Source organism: Lolium rigidum, unplaced genomic scaffold (assembly GCF_022539505.1).
Source record: "Lolium rigidum isolate FL_2022 unplaced genomic scaffold, APGP_CSIRO_Lrig_0.1 contig_71747_1, whole genome shotgun sequence".
NCBI lineage: Eukaryota > Viridiplantae > Streptophyta > Magnoliopsida > Poales > Poaceae > Lolium > Lolium rigidum.
In genome coordinates, this window is record NW_025901489.1 from 19217 (window position 1) to 35887 (window position 16671).

The following is a 16671-nucleotide window of genomic DNA, read 5'->3' on the forward strand; positions in this document are numbered from 1 at the left end:
GTTTTGCGTCCCCGCGTTGGAGATGCCCTTATGGTCCAGCTCAGCCCGTGACGGTGAGCTCTCCGCTGCACCTGCCCGGCGGCGACGGCGCAGCGGCGGGCAACGCTGCTCCTGCCGACTCCTGTCGCGTAGCGCAGGGTACTTTCGTCACTCCACCTCCTCTGGTCTCTGGATCAATCCCGTTGTGAGCAGCCTGTAAGAACGGCGTGGGGCCCGTGAAGGCGACGGGAGTGAAAACGGGCACGCACAGAACGAGATGTTTTTTCACCGCGCGCGCGCGACGGGTTCGTGATCGGGATACACTGCAGTGTGGACCCCACGCCGGCGTGCCGCTCAGACCGGCCACGTGCCATTTATTCCACCCACGTTGCCACGCATCCCCGTTCCCCTCCCATGTTACTGCCCTCGCCCCCGCCCTTTTCCAAAAAACAATACAGCCCCTCCGTCCCCGCAGCCTCTATCCTCTTTCCAGGAACTCCAAGCACCCATCCCCATCCATGGAGAGAAATCCTGCTGCTGCTACTTTGTTCCTGATAATGCAGCACTGCTACCGATTAGTGCTATGTTGGGCGCCGCTTTGAGAGACTTTGATCCGTGCAGTACAGCTCGTTAAGCAAGCATGTGACCCAACAGGACACATACATCGCTCATGGAGAATGGAACAGAGCAACTTCACTTTCAGGCTTCTGTTGCTGAACTGAATCACGCGGCAAGCATGATTACGAGATGATAATGTTGATGAAGATTACTACACACTGGCCATCGGGAGGTTAAGTCACCATCGCTGGAAAGCAAGCAAGAAAGCCATTCACTGCACCGCGCGCAGAAGAAAGAAACAACACACGGAGCTGAACGACGAAGCGATCTGAACATTTCACGCCTGAATCCTTGATGCGGTGATGAATGTAGTATCGGAGACTGGATCGAACGGCAGAATCCCAAGGAAAAAAGAGACGCGAACAAAACGAACGAATGTGCCTACTCGGCAGGCATTACAGCACGGGCGAAATCGCCAGAGTGCCATCATTATCACCACCACCACCACCCCACACTAACCGCTCAACTAACTCGACAACCAACACCACGAACTAACTAACTAATCCCATCCCACGAGGAAAATTAAATGGAAAAAGAAGGAGGAGGAGCGAAATTTACAACGAATACACGGATCAAAGTCACGCCGGCGAGGAGGACGACGAGGAGGAGCTGCCGGAGGCTGGGGACGACGACGAGGAGACGCTGGCCAGGACCTCGGCCAGGGCCGTCATGGCGCGCACCTGCATCTCCAGCGCCTTGATGTAGTCGGACGCCTCGGAGAGCAGCGCCGGGAACGGCAGCTTCTGGCACCCGGGCACCAGCCGCCCGAGCACCTTCGCCTTCCTCGCCAGCGCCGGGGCCTTCCCCGCCGCCGACGCCGACGCGGCAGCGGAGGGGTGCCGCGACGGCGGGCAGGCCGGGGCGCGGAGCCTCGCGCGGTGGGCGGCCTGGAGGCGGCGGCGGCGGGACGCCAGGATGGCGCGGCTCCAGCGGGTGCGCCCGCGGGCGGCCACCGCGAGCGCGCGGTCGGCCGCCTCACGCACCGCCCGCCCGCGCGCCGGGGCCGTCGACGGCGACGCGGCAGTCGACCCGCCTCGGACGAGGCGGAGCGCCTCGAAGAGCTTGGACGAGTAGATCTCGTGCTCCCGCCGCGTCCGCCACTTGGACGGCTGCGCCTCCGCCCCCGCCCCGGCCGACGGCGTGGAGTCCGCACGCTTCCGCTTGCGCTCCCTCTCGTCCACCGACGTCGAGCTCGACGTGGACGCCATTACAATAACAATTCTCGCAAGAGCTCCTCGGGGCTGCACGGAAACCAGCTTGCTGCCTGTGATCTCCTGAGCTGAGCTGAGCTGGGTCTGCGCTTGCCTTTGGGTTTGAGAGGCAGGGGAGGTGGCCGGTGGTGGGATGGGGGAGGGAGGTGGGAGAGGTTCAATATAAAGGGGCCGCTATTGGCCCCCAAATGACAATAGTGATGCCGCCCCGCATTGCCCATGTGACTCTTTTGGATTTTGGGGATCATTTTCTTTTCTCGTTTCTTTTGCAGTATTATTAGTTATATATAGTTAGTTTTTAATTTGATCAACACTGTGTTAGTTGAGTGTGTATACGCATCATTTTTCTTTGCTTGCTTTTGCTCTATCCATTTTGCATGTGCGACACTGCGAGCGAGCAAGCAGCTAATTATGAGGTCCACTGGGTTTGGACTTTGTGGCTCCGTGTCGCTCCACCATCTGGATCACGGAGCCGGAGCCTTCTTGCTCTGCTTCCTGCTTGCTTGCTTGCTTACTCATGGGCTCATGGCACAGCAAGGGGCAAGGTTTCCTTATTTTCAGGTGATTTAAAAACTAATGTTTAATTTTTTTTTCAACATTTTGGTTTCTTTATGTAATTAGTGGTTAAAATAATGGATTTTGTTTAAATTTACCAACTTTGGTCATACAATCTAACTATCCGTTAGACCTTACAAATTAAGCCTCTTAATGCTAAGTTTCTATGAAAATTACTTTGTTAGTTCGAGAAAGGGTTCAATGGTTCAACCATTTCCCTGTTCCCTCTATGTTGAGCAGTTGCGCTTAGGTTAGGGATCAGGGTTGTCAGTTTCTTGGGTCGCTTGATTTTGTCATCATGATTCAACCATTCTCTTGGTTCGATCAGATATCCGCCTTTCCACTCTCAGGGCGCAATATATTTAGTCTGTATCTTCTTTTGATAATATATGTTTCTGTATTTGTTTCTAGGTTTTGTATTCGTAGTTACTGCTTTCATAAAAAATATGAAAACAAATGTGGCACCACTTTCCGCCCCTTTCGGCTCCGCTTTAATTTTTGAGTAGACCATTATACGAAATGAGTGCGGATGGCTGGGTCACGAGCTACGTGGAGCTCTTTTTCTAATGGTTCAAAAAATGTGGCTCAAAGTTTCAAAATTTTTGAATAAAAATTATAGATTTATAAAATAATGTAATCTACCAATACCAATGAATCTCACCTCAAAATACCAAAGTTGTTGTTACTTTAAAATTTGCTGATGGTTTGCACCTTTTAGCAGAGGAGCTCGAGAAGGTGTTGTCCCAGGCCTCGCAAGCCCAATGGTGGACTCCCTTGGGCACATCCCCATCAGGCAGCACAAAAATAACAAAAATCAGACATCTAAAGTAGTGAACAATGAAAATTTTAAAATCTCCCAAATCTGTTATATTTTGTCATTTTTGGTAAGCCTAGAATATAAGGTATTTCAAGTTCCGATTGTATGTGTTGTAAAGTACATCTTTATCTATGTCTAGAATTTTTTTTAGATCTTTTTGAAATTTGAAATCAAGTTATTAAGAATTTCAAAAAAATAAAGTGCTCCATTACACCCGAGCCCCAAAGTGAATTTCCGTCAGAAGTGCTTCAATGCCAATCGATGCTACTCCCTTTGTCCACTAATATATTCCCTCCGTCCTATAAAGGTTGTCTTATATTTATCGAAATTTAGATATATTTAAACAGGAAATAGAACTTAGATACATCTAATTCTTGACAAATTTCACACAATCTTAATAGGCCAGTGGGAGTAAGACCGTTTAGACATTTTAGATTGCATTAAATATGGTTCAAATTGAATAAATCTACATAGTACTAAAAATAGACTAGGTACAAACTAACATAAGTGATCTAAAAAGCTGAAACATCTTAAAAATAGACTAGGTAATGAAAGGAAGCAGTATCTCATTTGCCATTGCTGAGCACCGTAGAAATTATCTGGGAACGTCACGTCAGAGCCTTCTCAGCCGGCATTTCAGTTCGACCTGTTGCAGTACTGCCTAATTGCTTAAATATAGTTGATGCAGAATGGATTACGTTACTGGTCGTCGACGAGCAGCAAAACCTCCTTGACAGTGACTTCTCCACACGACCACATCTGAATATCCCTGGTCATGCATCGGCACAGGAGTATTTTTTTTGTTGGAAGATACAACTAGTTTATCTGAATGTACAAGGAAACACGACACTCCTATGAAAAAGAAAATGGAAATAAGAAGAGCAAGCCGGAATGGGCGCCAGCAGCGCCGGCCGGTAACGGCGGCGAGATGGCATAGTGCTTTTTGATCGAGGGGAAGTGCAGAGATCTGCTCTTCTACTTTTGTTTCGTGGTCCTCCTCCCCATTGTAGATCACCCGTTTGAATGACAACGGTGCCGTCCCGTAGGACCAGGACAATCAGTGAATAATCAGGAGTACTGGTATATCTATAGGTTTTCCTTTTGAGTGTTTTTTCTTCTTCTTTCTAATCAAAGTGGATTCACACCAGTTTCAACGAAACTTGGTTCTGCTACTGTGTCATTGAAAGCATAAATAGAGAGAGTTTGCATCATAGATGTCAGCAGATATAACAGAGAACCTGAACTACTGCAACCCATATACACTGACAACGCCCACACTGAATCGTTTGTCACAAACGACATCCGCTATCTATCCCACATCATGGCGCCCATTCATTCGATCGGTTGAAGATCTCTCTTGCGACGTTCCTCAGCTTCTCTGTTCTGGGAAGTACTGCTTTTTGAATGCTTTTCTTTTGCAAATCACTCCAGTAGTTAATCCAATGCCAAATATATATGATACTGTATGATATTATTTGGATCACCATGCATCACATGTTCAAAACATGTGCTTTTCCAAATTGACCAAAATGTAGCAAAAAAAACTTCAATACACACAAACCCAATGTGAAGCAATATCAAAAGCACAGGAGAATACAGCTCAAATGGTCTCATCCGTTGCACAAAACATGCTTTGTAGGGCCTTCCCACCCTTTTATTATTAAAAAAAATCCATAGTTAAGATCCTGCCACACATCACTGGCCAAAGAAAAGTTTAAATTTTTGCTGGTAACTTTAAATCCTATAACTTCTTACCCTTTTTGACAGGCGGTTTTGTTTGCAGGACATTATACAGGTTTTCGCTGTAAACCCTATTTGCCCTCTATTCCAACTGACTTAATTAGTTATCCCCTTCTCTCGAAGTGTAATGAGCGGAAGCGTTTGGGTGGTGAAGTCTCTTCGATTCGATCATGCCACTTCCTTGTCGAAAGGGGAAAAAACAATCAGGCTACTTTTGTGCCTGATCGTTCCGCTGAAAATTCCAGAGCAACTTATTTTTCTTTGTGCCGTTCTTCATTCCTCTTGGACTGCATCGATCGAACGCACAGTAGGCATGCATGCGTCCTGGCACAGCATTTCTTTTTCAGTCGGCGAGCGATCCAACACCAAGACGAAAAGAGGGGAAACCACCAGTTTGACGTCGCTTAGCGGAGGAAATTGACAAGGTTAGCAAGCAGTCCAGTCCTAACAACGTGCCGCGCCGCTCGTACGCATGTGGATCCACCACGTAAAGTGGCATCGCGCAGTGCTAGTGCAACCTACCTAGGCGCCGCATTGTTTTCGGGTGTAGGCGATGTATACTAATCGGGCGAGTGATCCGATGCTAGTGCTGCTACGATAGTTAGCCATCATTAGGGCCGGCTCGAGCCTGCAGCAGCGGCGCTAGCATGTTCTCCTCCTCCTCTCATGCTCATGCATGGTCACTGCCCCGGTCGAACGTGCCGGGAACACGGTAACATGCAGCCAGGGGCAAGGTCACATGGGAACGGGAGGACGTCGCGCACCGCAAGCAAACCCGGCGAGCGTCCATGCAACTGGCCCGAATCATTCGTGTCTTGTTCCTCCGGTGTGGCGTTCTTTCCCACCCGTTTTTCTCAAGGACAAACCCGTGATTTTCTTCTCCCTTTGTTGTTTAGCTCGGGTTTGGACCAGCCTTCACATCTGGTTTATAGGATATAATTCAGCTGGCACAAATGTATATGCTTGCATGTAAATAACTGGTTTTCCTAATTCTCAGCTAGTTAAGATTTTTTTTTTGACCGGGAAGACCAGGCGGGCTTACGCTGGCCTGAACACTTCATAACCAAAGCAAGAGTAGATAATGGATCCACTACAAATTTTTAGAGGGTTAAGAAGCACATGGCCGCTTTAGATATCAAGGAAGATCAAAACTAATAATAATACACAAATTATTAAGCATAGGAGATGGGGTTGCCGTGGCGTCGCGAAATGCCGAGAGCCGGACATCGATCATAGATGCAGCGACGTGTGACCAAGGCGAGATCTTCATCCTAATAGCTGAAAACAAGGGTGTTTCTTCTCTTCCAGATATTCCACGCGGTAGCAATGATGACAGTGGTTTCTTCAAGGTTATGGTAATAAAAGCTGAATAGGTCGGAGAAGCTAGTGATGTCATGTCTGGTGAATTCTTGGTTGAAGAAGCTCCAGACCCCACGGGCAAGGGTCGCATGCGCGATTGGAACATTATGGCGACGAAAGACGGAGCTGGGACTAGAGGTAAGTGCAAGGAGATCATTCGTAGCAGCATGGGAGAGGCGAGATTGAAGGTAGTTTTGAAAGCCAAAGGTAAGGAAACTGGCATTAGGGTGAGTGAAGTGGGAGAAAAGAGTGGGAAAACGTTCATGCGAAGGGAGAGGTCCATACTAAAGTCAAACCAAAAGGTGTTGGCTAAGCCATTCCCAATGGAGACTTTGAAAACGGCCCGAAAGGAGCTAATCCTAGCAATAATTTCCTTCCAAATGGGGATGTCGAGATAGTATCGGCCACCCGTATCTCGTGTGCCGGACCCGCCGTGCATACATGCGGCGAAACCAGCAAGCCAGTGGGGCGAAGAGTCAGAGTGAAGCTTACTGAGGAATTTCGCAAGGTGTTATCACCAGAATTTGACCGAGTCAGAGGTGGGTCGCGATCAAGATGGACTTGAAGAATATATATAGAAGAAATACGTGAATCGGCCTTTTATACCAAGTTGGGCTAGTTTGCCCATGTATCTGTAACATATTAGATCGCATCTTAGTTTAGAAGTTAGAATCTTACTCGTGCACGGTTTGGTGCACGCCCACATTAGAAAGTCCCCTGGACTATAAATATGTATCTAGGGTTTATGGAATAAACAACAACCAACGTTCAACCACAAACAAATCTCGGCGCATCGCCAACTCCTTCGTCTCGAGGGTTTCTACCGGTAAGCACCATGCTGCCTAGATCGCATCTTGCGATCTAGGCAGCGTAATGCCTATCACGTTGTTCATGCGTTGCTCGTACTTGAAGCCTTTTTGATGGCGAGCAACGTAGTTATCTTAGATGTGTTAGGGTTAGCATTGTTCTTCGAATTACATGCTTTCGTTATGCGACCCTTGCACATCTAGCCGCCCTTACACCTATCTTAGGTGTAGGGGCGGCACCCCGCTTGATCATAATTTAGTAGATCTGATCCGTTACGATTGCTCCTTGTTTCATCAAGGATTAGTTTAACATCCGCAATAGTTAGGCCTTACAAAGGGTTGGAGGATCCGGCGGCGTGTAGGGTGGCGTTTGCTAGCCCTAGGAAGGATGTTCGGGGATCAACCTCGTGTTGGTTTTTAGGCCCTGTCTAGGATCGGCTTACGGTCACCGTGCGCGAGCGCGAGGCCCAATCGTGAGTAGGATGATCCGATTATGCGGTGAAAACCCTAAATCGTCGTAGATCTCATTAGCTTCATCTTGATCAAGCGGGACCACCATATATTCGGACACCTTGTCCGGATCATGGGTGGATCGGCTCTTTGAGCCGATTCACGGGATAACCCGAGAGCCGATCGAGGCTCGAATTTAATGTTTACGTGTATGCCATGCGAGGAAACTAAGCGAGGCATCATCCACACCTTCCCGACCAGGTATAGGTCGGGTGGCACGCCCTTGCGATTGGCATCGGCGCGTGCGACCGAGGAGGCTTTGCGGGCCGTCGCTGCGAGGGACCGGGGCCAGCCGCAGCCCTAGTTGTTCCCGGCTCTACCGTGTTGACCGTCTCTGCCCGCCAGGGGGTTTCTGACGTCAACACATTCTGGCACGCCCGGTGGGACAACCTTCGACATCCGCAACATCGCCATCCACATCCGAGATGGCGGAAGACACTCCGGTCAAGTACGAGGATCTGCCTGATGAGCTCAAGAAGAAGCATGACGAAATCAAGGCGGTCCTCGAGCCGAACTCATCGGCTCTTTCCACCGAACCCGCTCCCATGGCGTCGGGTGGAAGGGTTTCACACCTGAAGGCGCACTCGATGGAGTGGATCCGTCCGCCCCGTCGAAGAACGCACCGAGTCGGCTGCGGCAGGAGATCAACTACATGGTGGCTCATTCGCCGCACCGCCACTACGAGAGCTCGGTGAACACTTTGGAGCGTGTCGCTCTGCGTGTCGTCCAGGAAATCATGAGCCACCGGTATTCTCCGTCGGGACCAGCTCTGGGGACTTTCAAGGGAGAGATGCCACTCCAGCCCCAGCCGTTCGCATGGGCAGCACCGGAACTGCCGAACTCATCGGCATACGTCATCTACAAGATTGGTGGTGATCCTGGTAACTACCAATTCCTACCTGAGGCACCCAAGGAGATCCCGCACGGATACGCGTGCGCATACGTACCGGACCGCAACACACGGGCACTCTCGAACCAGGCTGCGGTATCGGGGGCCTCCGGAACGGCAGGAGGAACGTCGGGAGCCGATCCTGAGAAGCAATCGTGGCTAGCTAAGTACGCCACTCCGACAAACCTCCAAAGCCCGGCTCCTGCAGGTTGGCTTAGAACCAGGAAAAGCAAGCATGGCTGGTTAAGTATGCCACCCCGGCGAATCTTCACGGTTCGACACCTTCGGCCATCACAGCGGATCAGATTTGTGCAATTCCGAAAGATCGGTTCGGCATGATGCCGAAAAGGAAGACGTTCGGCTACACCAAGCCGTACCCCAACGACTACGAACCGATCCCGCTACCGCCCAAATATCGGCTCCCGGACTTCACGAAGTTTAGTGGATCGAGATGGTTCCGGCTCCATCGAGCATGTGAGCCGGTATTTGGCACAGGCTGGGCACGATCTCGGCATCGGACGAATTGCGCGTGAGGTTCTTCGCACGGTCCCTCACGGGATCGGCTTTCGGGTGGTACACATCGCCGCCACCGAACTCCATCCGGACTTGGAAGCGGTTGGAAGAGCGAGTTCCATGAGCGGTATCACTCGGAGGCTTCCGATGTTGGTATTGCCGATCTAGCGCAAGTACGACGAAGCGCGGGGAGACGGTGGCGAGAATACGTCCGGCGCTTCGGGACCATTAGGAACCGATGCTTTTCGGCTCATATAAGCGAAAAGAAGCGATCGAGTTGGCGGTGGTGGGTCTCTCATCATCGATTAAGGACGTGGCCTCCCAAGCGGACTACCCTTCGTTGGCGCACATGGTGCGAAGGCTGTCGGCATATGAGCGGCGCCACCCGGATGTTTACCGGGACAAATTCAAGCGTGCGGTGACCCTGGTTGAGGCGGACGAGGATGAAGGTGCTGCGGGAGATCGAGAGGTAGCGGTGGCTGAATGGACTCGAGCGACGAGGCCTCGTGACCCGCAAATGGGTGAAGCCACAAGGCCCTCCAAAAGGGTTCGACTTCGACGTAACCAAGGCCGAGCGGATTTTTGATCTCTTACTCACGGAGAAGCATATAAAGGTACCCGAAGGCCACAAGATCCCCACGGTGCAAGAGCTGAACGGAAATCCATACCGCAAGTGGCATAACACGTTCACCCACACCACCAACGACTGCAGGGTGTGGCGGCGGCAGATCCAAATGGCGATAGAAAACGGACGGTTGATTTTCAACCAATACGCCATGAAGGTCGACACACACCCCTTCCCCACCGTAAACATGGTGGAGTATACTTACCATGGAGGGTGCCAGCCGGATTTCTCGTGCAAAATCAATATGGTAGATCTTGGACACCACGCTGGCAAGGATGGAGATGAGGGCAGCTGCTCTCATAGCAAAGATACAGAGGAAGCCGCTCCACGCGATCGGCTCCGCCAAGATGGCAAGCGCTACGTAACGAGAGGGAGAAGTGAAGAACATAAGATATCGGCGACCTCTCTCCGATCACCTCCTCAACAAGTATGTGAGTCGAGTACGACCAACGCCGACGGTCCGAGTGATGATGATGAAAGAGATCGTCCGGCTAGAGAAGCCGGAAGACATCGTCGGCATAATCGCGATGAGGAGGAGCACGAGCGTTGTGCCAAGGAAAAGGCAAGGGAGCGAGACGACGAGGACAGAGCACTCGGGATTGTCCCTTCTTCGAGCACTCGCTGGGATTCAGGAATGAGCCGATTGCCAACAATCGGCAATTGCCCGGAATGCAACCGGAAGAAGAAGGAGGCAGCCAACGTGTCCGTGTTCGAGCGCTTAGGGCCTCTCCCGCCACGGAGCAAACGAGCTGAGTCCCCTCGGTTGAAAGATCTCGAAGATTCGGAAGACGAGGGAGAAGAAGAAGACAGTATCACCGGCCAAGGTGGTGCCACGATGGACTCGGCCGTTCCCGAAACGCAGGGTTCAACGATTGCGCGGCCTGGAAGAAGCCGAGAGGTTATACTTGCATACATTGAGGAAGGCAAGGCCTGATGCAGGCTGCGAAGGTTCGGCGAACCCCGGATGAAGAGGGTCGTCCACGAAAAATGGAGTGGCGCCCCAAGCAAAGGAAAGCCGATGATGAAACATCGGCTGGCACAAACATGGTGCTCGTTCTTCCGACAAAGCTTAGCGCTCCACGATTACACGATGCACTCAAGGTGGGCGACAGCAAGCGCACCAACATGATAAAGTCAGAGATTGGGCTGGTTTTACCTACCGGCCTGAACGAGTAGCAAGAGCACGTCAATGAGCAAATGCGGCGAGGCTGATCCTTGTGATCGGCCCCAAAAAATTTATGAAGGGACATTACAAAACCTTCACCGAGCAAGCAACGTGGAGGCCGATTCCAGCAATCGGCCAAAAAATTATCCTCACCATCCATTTTGCCTGGGTTCAACATGTTATCCAACAGAGCCGATTTCATCAATTCTCTTGACAGAATCGGCTCGGGGGCACACCAGTGGATAAAACACGAGGATATGCAATGGAAGCGTCTCATCCTTTGGTGATGGGTATTGAAGTATGGGGGCCGATGCACAAGTCGGCCGTAAAAATTCTGAAAATTCGAAATTTTTTAAGCACAGCCGATGCAGCAGACATCGACTTAAGGATATAAAAGCCGATGCATGGCCGTCGACTCAAGAGCAATAACTGTTACGATCAGAGGGTCAATGGAGCAGGAAGTGGACCACGAAGAGAGACTATGATGGGAGAACTCCTCAATGGAGTGGTTCAATGGTTCGATGGCTCGGATCTTCTCTCTAAGAACAATGCTGAGAACAGCAGGGATGTGCAAATCAGGGTAAGGAGGGAGCTGATCTGACCTGCAAGGCGCGAGAAGTAGATTGAAGAAGCTCGGGGGCAGCTCACCACTGAAGGTTCTCTCGCTTTGGGGCTACGTCATGATTTGAGGCTAATATCGGCACATGTGGCTGATTCGCCTTGATTAAGGCTCGGGGGCAGCCGATTTGGTTGGAATCGGCTAGCCCTACGACACAAGCTGGTCCGGAGAGTGGTGTTCCGTTACGGAGTCATCGGTTTGAGCATCCAAGACGAGTTCCGGGGCTCTTTTAAAGACGCTCGCTCAAGATCAAGTCGCCGACCTACTAAGATCGGCTGTGCCATCGTCATCGGCGAGCTGGCTAGCTTGGAGGGATGGCTAAATTGGCTCCGTCTCGCAGATTATCGTGAAGCCGATGTGTTGCCATCGGTCATTAAGCATGGATTAGGCCAACGGTCGACAAACTCGAGCATGAAATCGGCGAAATCAAGTTAAGGGAAATTCTTCATTAGTATTGGGGTTTCTTACAATGGAGAGCCGATTGCTCAAGGAAGGAAGAACAAAAGAAGGGTCTATTGACCAATCTACTACTTGCTAGGCCTATACTAGTAGATCCTAATCTACGGGCCATCACCGCCCTCATCATCATCCTCGAAATCTCATCGGCACTCGCTGCCGATGGGCTCCTCGTCGCTACTCCCGTGGCCCTCTACGGGAGCTTCGTCCCCGTCTTCATCGTCGCTGCTGTCGTCGTCCCACCACATGCGGAGGCGTTTCGCCGGCGGGTAGCCCTCGAGGGAGCCATCGTCGTCGTCGTCCTCCTCGTCCTCTTCTTCAGAGGTGGGACAACCGTCCCAGGGGAACCGGTCGTCCTCGCTTTCTGACTCCAGTTCCCCGTCGGCGAGGAACTGAAGATCTTCATCCCCGCTGGTCAAGGACTTGTTGTCCTCAGACCAAATGGAGGAGGCGTGGCTCTCCTCGTCCCATTCTTCTGGGGCACGGATTTCCGGCGGCGTCTCGCGGGAGGAGTCGGACCCATAGGAAAGCTAGGAGGAGGAGGAAGACGACATGGTGGCACAGAGGGTTTTTTGGTGCTAATGCGATGAGGACGAAGGAGACGCAAGCTGTTGTTCTGCTCTGCCACGACATGACCCGACGAAAGAAGAGCATAATGATTTTGGAAATGTCATTTCCAAAACCAGGGGGGCATGTGTTATCACCAGAATTTGACCGAGTCAGAGGTGGGCCGCGATCAAGATGGACTTGAAGAATATATATAGAAGAAATACGTGAATCGGCCTTTTATACCAAGTTGGGCTTGTTTGCTGATACGTCTCCGACGTATCGATAATTTCTTATGTTCTATGCCATATTATTGATGATACCTACATGTTTTATGCACACTTTATGTCATATTAGTGCATTTTCTGGAACTAACCTATTAACAAGATGCCGAAGTGCCGGTTCTCGTTTTCTCGCTGTTTTTGGTTTCGAAATCCTAGTAACGAAATATTCTCGGAATTGGACGAAACGAAGACCCGGGGCCCTATTTTTCCACGGAGCTTCCAGAAGACCGAAGAACACACGAAGTGGGGCCACGAGGTGGCCAAGCTATAGGGCGGCGCGGCCCAAGCCCTGGCCGCGCCGACCTATAGCGTGGGCCCCTCGTGACGCCCCTTGACCTGCCCTTCCGCCTACTTAAAGCCTCCGTCGCGAAACCCCTGAGGCGAAAAACCACGATACGGAAAACCTTACTGAGACGCCGTCGCCGCCGATCCCATCTCGGGGGATTCACGGAGATCTCCTCCCGGCACCTCGCCGGAGAGGGGATTCATCTCCCGGAGGACTCTACACCGCCATGGTCGCCTCACGGAGTGATGAGTGAGTAGTTCACCCCTGGACTATGGGTCCATAGCGGTAGCTAGATGGTTGTCTTCTCCTCATTGTGCTTCATTGTTGGATCTTGTGAGCTGCCTAACATGATCAAGATCATCTATCCGTAATTCTATATGTTGTGTTTGTCGGGATCCGATGGATAGAGAATACCATGTCATGTTAATTATCAAGTTATTATACATGTGTTGTTTATGATCTTGCATGCTCTCCGTTTCTAGTAGAGGCTCTGGCCAAGTTTTTACTTTTAACTCCAAGAGGGAGTACTTATGCTCGATAGTGGGTTCATGCCTGCATTGACACCTGGGACGAGTGACGGAAAGTTCTAAGGTTGTGTTGTGCTTGTTGCCACTAGGGATAAAACATTGGCGCTATGTCCGAGGATGTAGTTGTTGATTACATTACGCACCATACTTAATGCAATTGTCTGTTGTTTAGCAACTTAATACTGGAGGGGTTCGGATGATAACCTCGAAGGTGGACTTTTTAGGCATAGATGCGGTTGGATGGCGGTCTATGTACTTTGTCGTAATGCCCAATTAAATCTCACTATACTTATCATGTCATGTATGTGCATTGTTATGCCCTCTCTATTTGTCAATTGCCCGACCGTAATTTGTTCACCCAACATGCTTTTATCTTATGGGAGAGACACCTCTAGTGAACTGTGGACCCCGGTCCATTCTTTAATACTCGAAATACAAATCTCGCTGCAATACTTGTTTTACTTGTTTTCTCTCGCAAACAATCATCTTCCACACAATACGGTTAATCCTTTGTTACAGCAAGCCGGTGAGATTGACAACCTCATCGTTTCGTTGGGGCAAAGTACTTTGGTTGTGTTGTGCGGGTTCCACGTTGGCGCCGGAATCTCCGGTGTTGCGCCGCACTACATCCCGCCGCCATCAACCTTCAACGTGCTTCTTGGCTCCTCCTGGTTCGATAAACCTTGGTTTCTTTACGAGGAAAACTTGCTGCTGTGCGCATCATACCTTCCTCTTGGGGTTGCCCAACGAACGTGTGAAATACACGCCATCAAGCTCTTTTTCCGGCGCCGTTGCCGGGGAACCGAAGAAAAGCTACACCACAAAGATTTCTAACTCCCACGTCAACTACGCGCCGGCGGCTCTTTTCTCGGCGCCGTTGTCGGGGAGATCAAGACACGCCTGCAAGGGGAGTCTCCACTTCTCAATCTCTTTACTTTGTTTTTGTCTTGCTTTATTTTATTTACTACTTTGTTTGCTGCATTATATCAAAACACAAAAAAATTAGTTGCTAGCTTTACTTTATTTGCTATCTTGTTTGCTATATCAAAAACACAAAAAAATTAGTTTACTTGCATTTACTTTATCTAGTTTGCTTTATTTACTATTGCTAAAATGGCCAACCCTGAAAATACTAAGTTGTGTGACTTCACTAGCACAAATAATAATGATTTCTTATGCACACCTATTGCTCCACCTGCTACTACAGCGGAATTCTTTGAAATTAAACCTGCTTTACTTAATCTTGTCATGAGAGAGCAATTTTACGGTGTTAGTTACGATGATGCTTGCTGCCCATCTCAATAATTTTGTTGAACTATGTGAAATGCAAAAATATAAAGATGTAGATGGTGACATTATAAAATTAAAATTGTTTCCTTTCTCATTAAGAGGAAGAGCTAAAGATTGGTTGCTATCTCTCGCCTAAGAATAGTATTGATTCCTGGACTAAATGCAAGGATGCTTTTATTGGTAGATATTATCCCCCCGCTAAAATTATATCTTTGAGGAGTAGCATAATGAATTTTAAACAATTGGATAATGAACATGTTGCTCAAGCTTGGGAAAGAATGAAATCTTCGGTTAAAAACTGCCCAACCCATGGATCGACTACTTGGATGATCATCCAAACCTTCTATGCGGGACTAAATTTTTCTTCGCGGAATTTATTGGATTCAGGTCTGCTGGAGGTACCTTTATGTCCATCACTCTTGGTGAAGCAACAAAGCTCCTTGATAATATGATGGTTAATTACTCTGAATGGCACACGGAAAGAGCTCCACAAGGTAAGAAGGTAAATTACGTTGAAGAATCCTCTTCCTTGAATGATAAGGTTGATGCTATTATGTCTATGCTTGCGAATGATAGGACTAATGTTGATCCTAATAATGTTCCATTAGCTTCATTGGTTGCACAAGAAGAACATGTTGATGTAAACTTCATTAAAAATAATAATTTACTGTAGGATAACGTTGCATAGAAAACAAAAATTTTCCTACCGCGAACACGCAATCCAAGCCAAGATGCAATCTAGAAGACGGTAGCAACGAGGGGGTATCGAGTCTCACCCTTGAAGAGATTCCAAAGCCTACAAGATGAGGCTCTTGTTGCTGCGGTAGACGTTCACTTGCCGCTTGCAAAAGCGCGTAGAAGATCTTGATCACGATCGGTTCCGGCGCCACGAACGGGCAGCACCTCCGTACTCGGTCACACGTTCGGTTGTTGATGAAGACGACGTCCACCTCCCCGTTCCAGCGGGCAGCGGAAGTAGTAGCTCCTCTTGAATCCGACAGCACGACGGCGTGGTGTCGGTGGCGGTGGAGAATCCCGGCGGAGCTTCGCTAAGCGTGCGGGGAAGAAGGAGGAGTGGGGCGGCTAGGGTTTGGAGAGAGGGGGTGGCCGGCCTCCAAGGGGTGCGGCCAAGGTGGTGGCTTTGGTGTGGCCGGCCCCCTCCCCTATGCCCCTCATTATATAGGTGGAACCCAAGTGTTGGTGTCCAAGTCTTCGAATAAGACCCGAAATCAAAACCTTCCATAGGAGGGGCAATCCTAGCCCAACTAGGACTCCCACCCAAAGGTGGGATTCCCACCTCCCATGTGGGGGTGGCCGGCCCCCTATGGTGGAGTCCACTTGGGACTCCACCCCATCTAGGGCTGGCCGGCCATGGAGGTGGAGTCCCTTGTGGACTCCACCTTCCTTGGTGGTTTCTTCCGGACTTTTCTAGAACCTTCTAGAACCTTCCATAGAACCTTCCGTGACATTTTATTTCACATAAAATGACATCCTATATATGAATCTTATTCTCCGGACCATTCCGGAACTCCTCGTGATGTCCGGGATCTCATCCGGGACTCCGAACAAATATTCGAACTCCATTCCATAATTCAAGTACTACCATTTCAACATCCAACTTTAAGTGTGTCACCCTACGGTTCGAGAACTATGCGGACATGGTTGAGTACTCACTCCGACCAATAACCAATAGCGGGATCTGGAGATCCATAATGGCTCCCACATATTCAACGATGACTTTAGTGATCGAATGAACCATTTACATACATTACCAATTCCCTTTGTCTCGCGATATTTTACTTGTCCGAGGTTTGATCTTCGGTATCACTCTATACCTTGTTCAACCTCGTCTCCTGACAAGTACTCTTTACTCGTA

General features: G+C 49.7%; 1 protein-coding gene across 1 annotated transcript; it reads right to left on the reverse strand.

Annotated features, from left to right (window-relative positions):
- Positions 1 to 909: 909 nt before the first annotated feature.
- Positions 910 to 1881, reverse strand: LOC124682233 (transcription factor bHLH148-like). Its single transcript, XM_047216961.1, has one exon. The coding sequence runs from the start codon at positions 1803 to 1805 to the stop codon at positions 1176 to 1178; it is 630 nt and encodes a 209-aa protein (XP_047072917.1). The 5' UTR covers positions 1806 to 1881; the 3' UTR covers positions 910 to 1175.
- Positions 1882 to 16671: the final 14790 nt, after the last annotated feature.

Coding starts and splice junctions, on each gene's coding strand:
- LOC124682233 (XM_047216961.1), bottom strand. CDS start 1,805: ATGGCGTCCACGTCGAGCTCGACGTCGGTGGACGAGAGGGAGCGCAAG.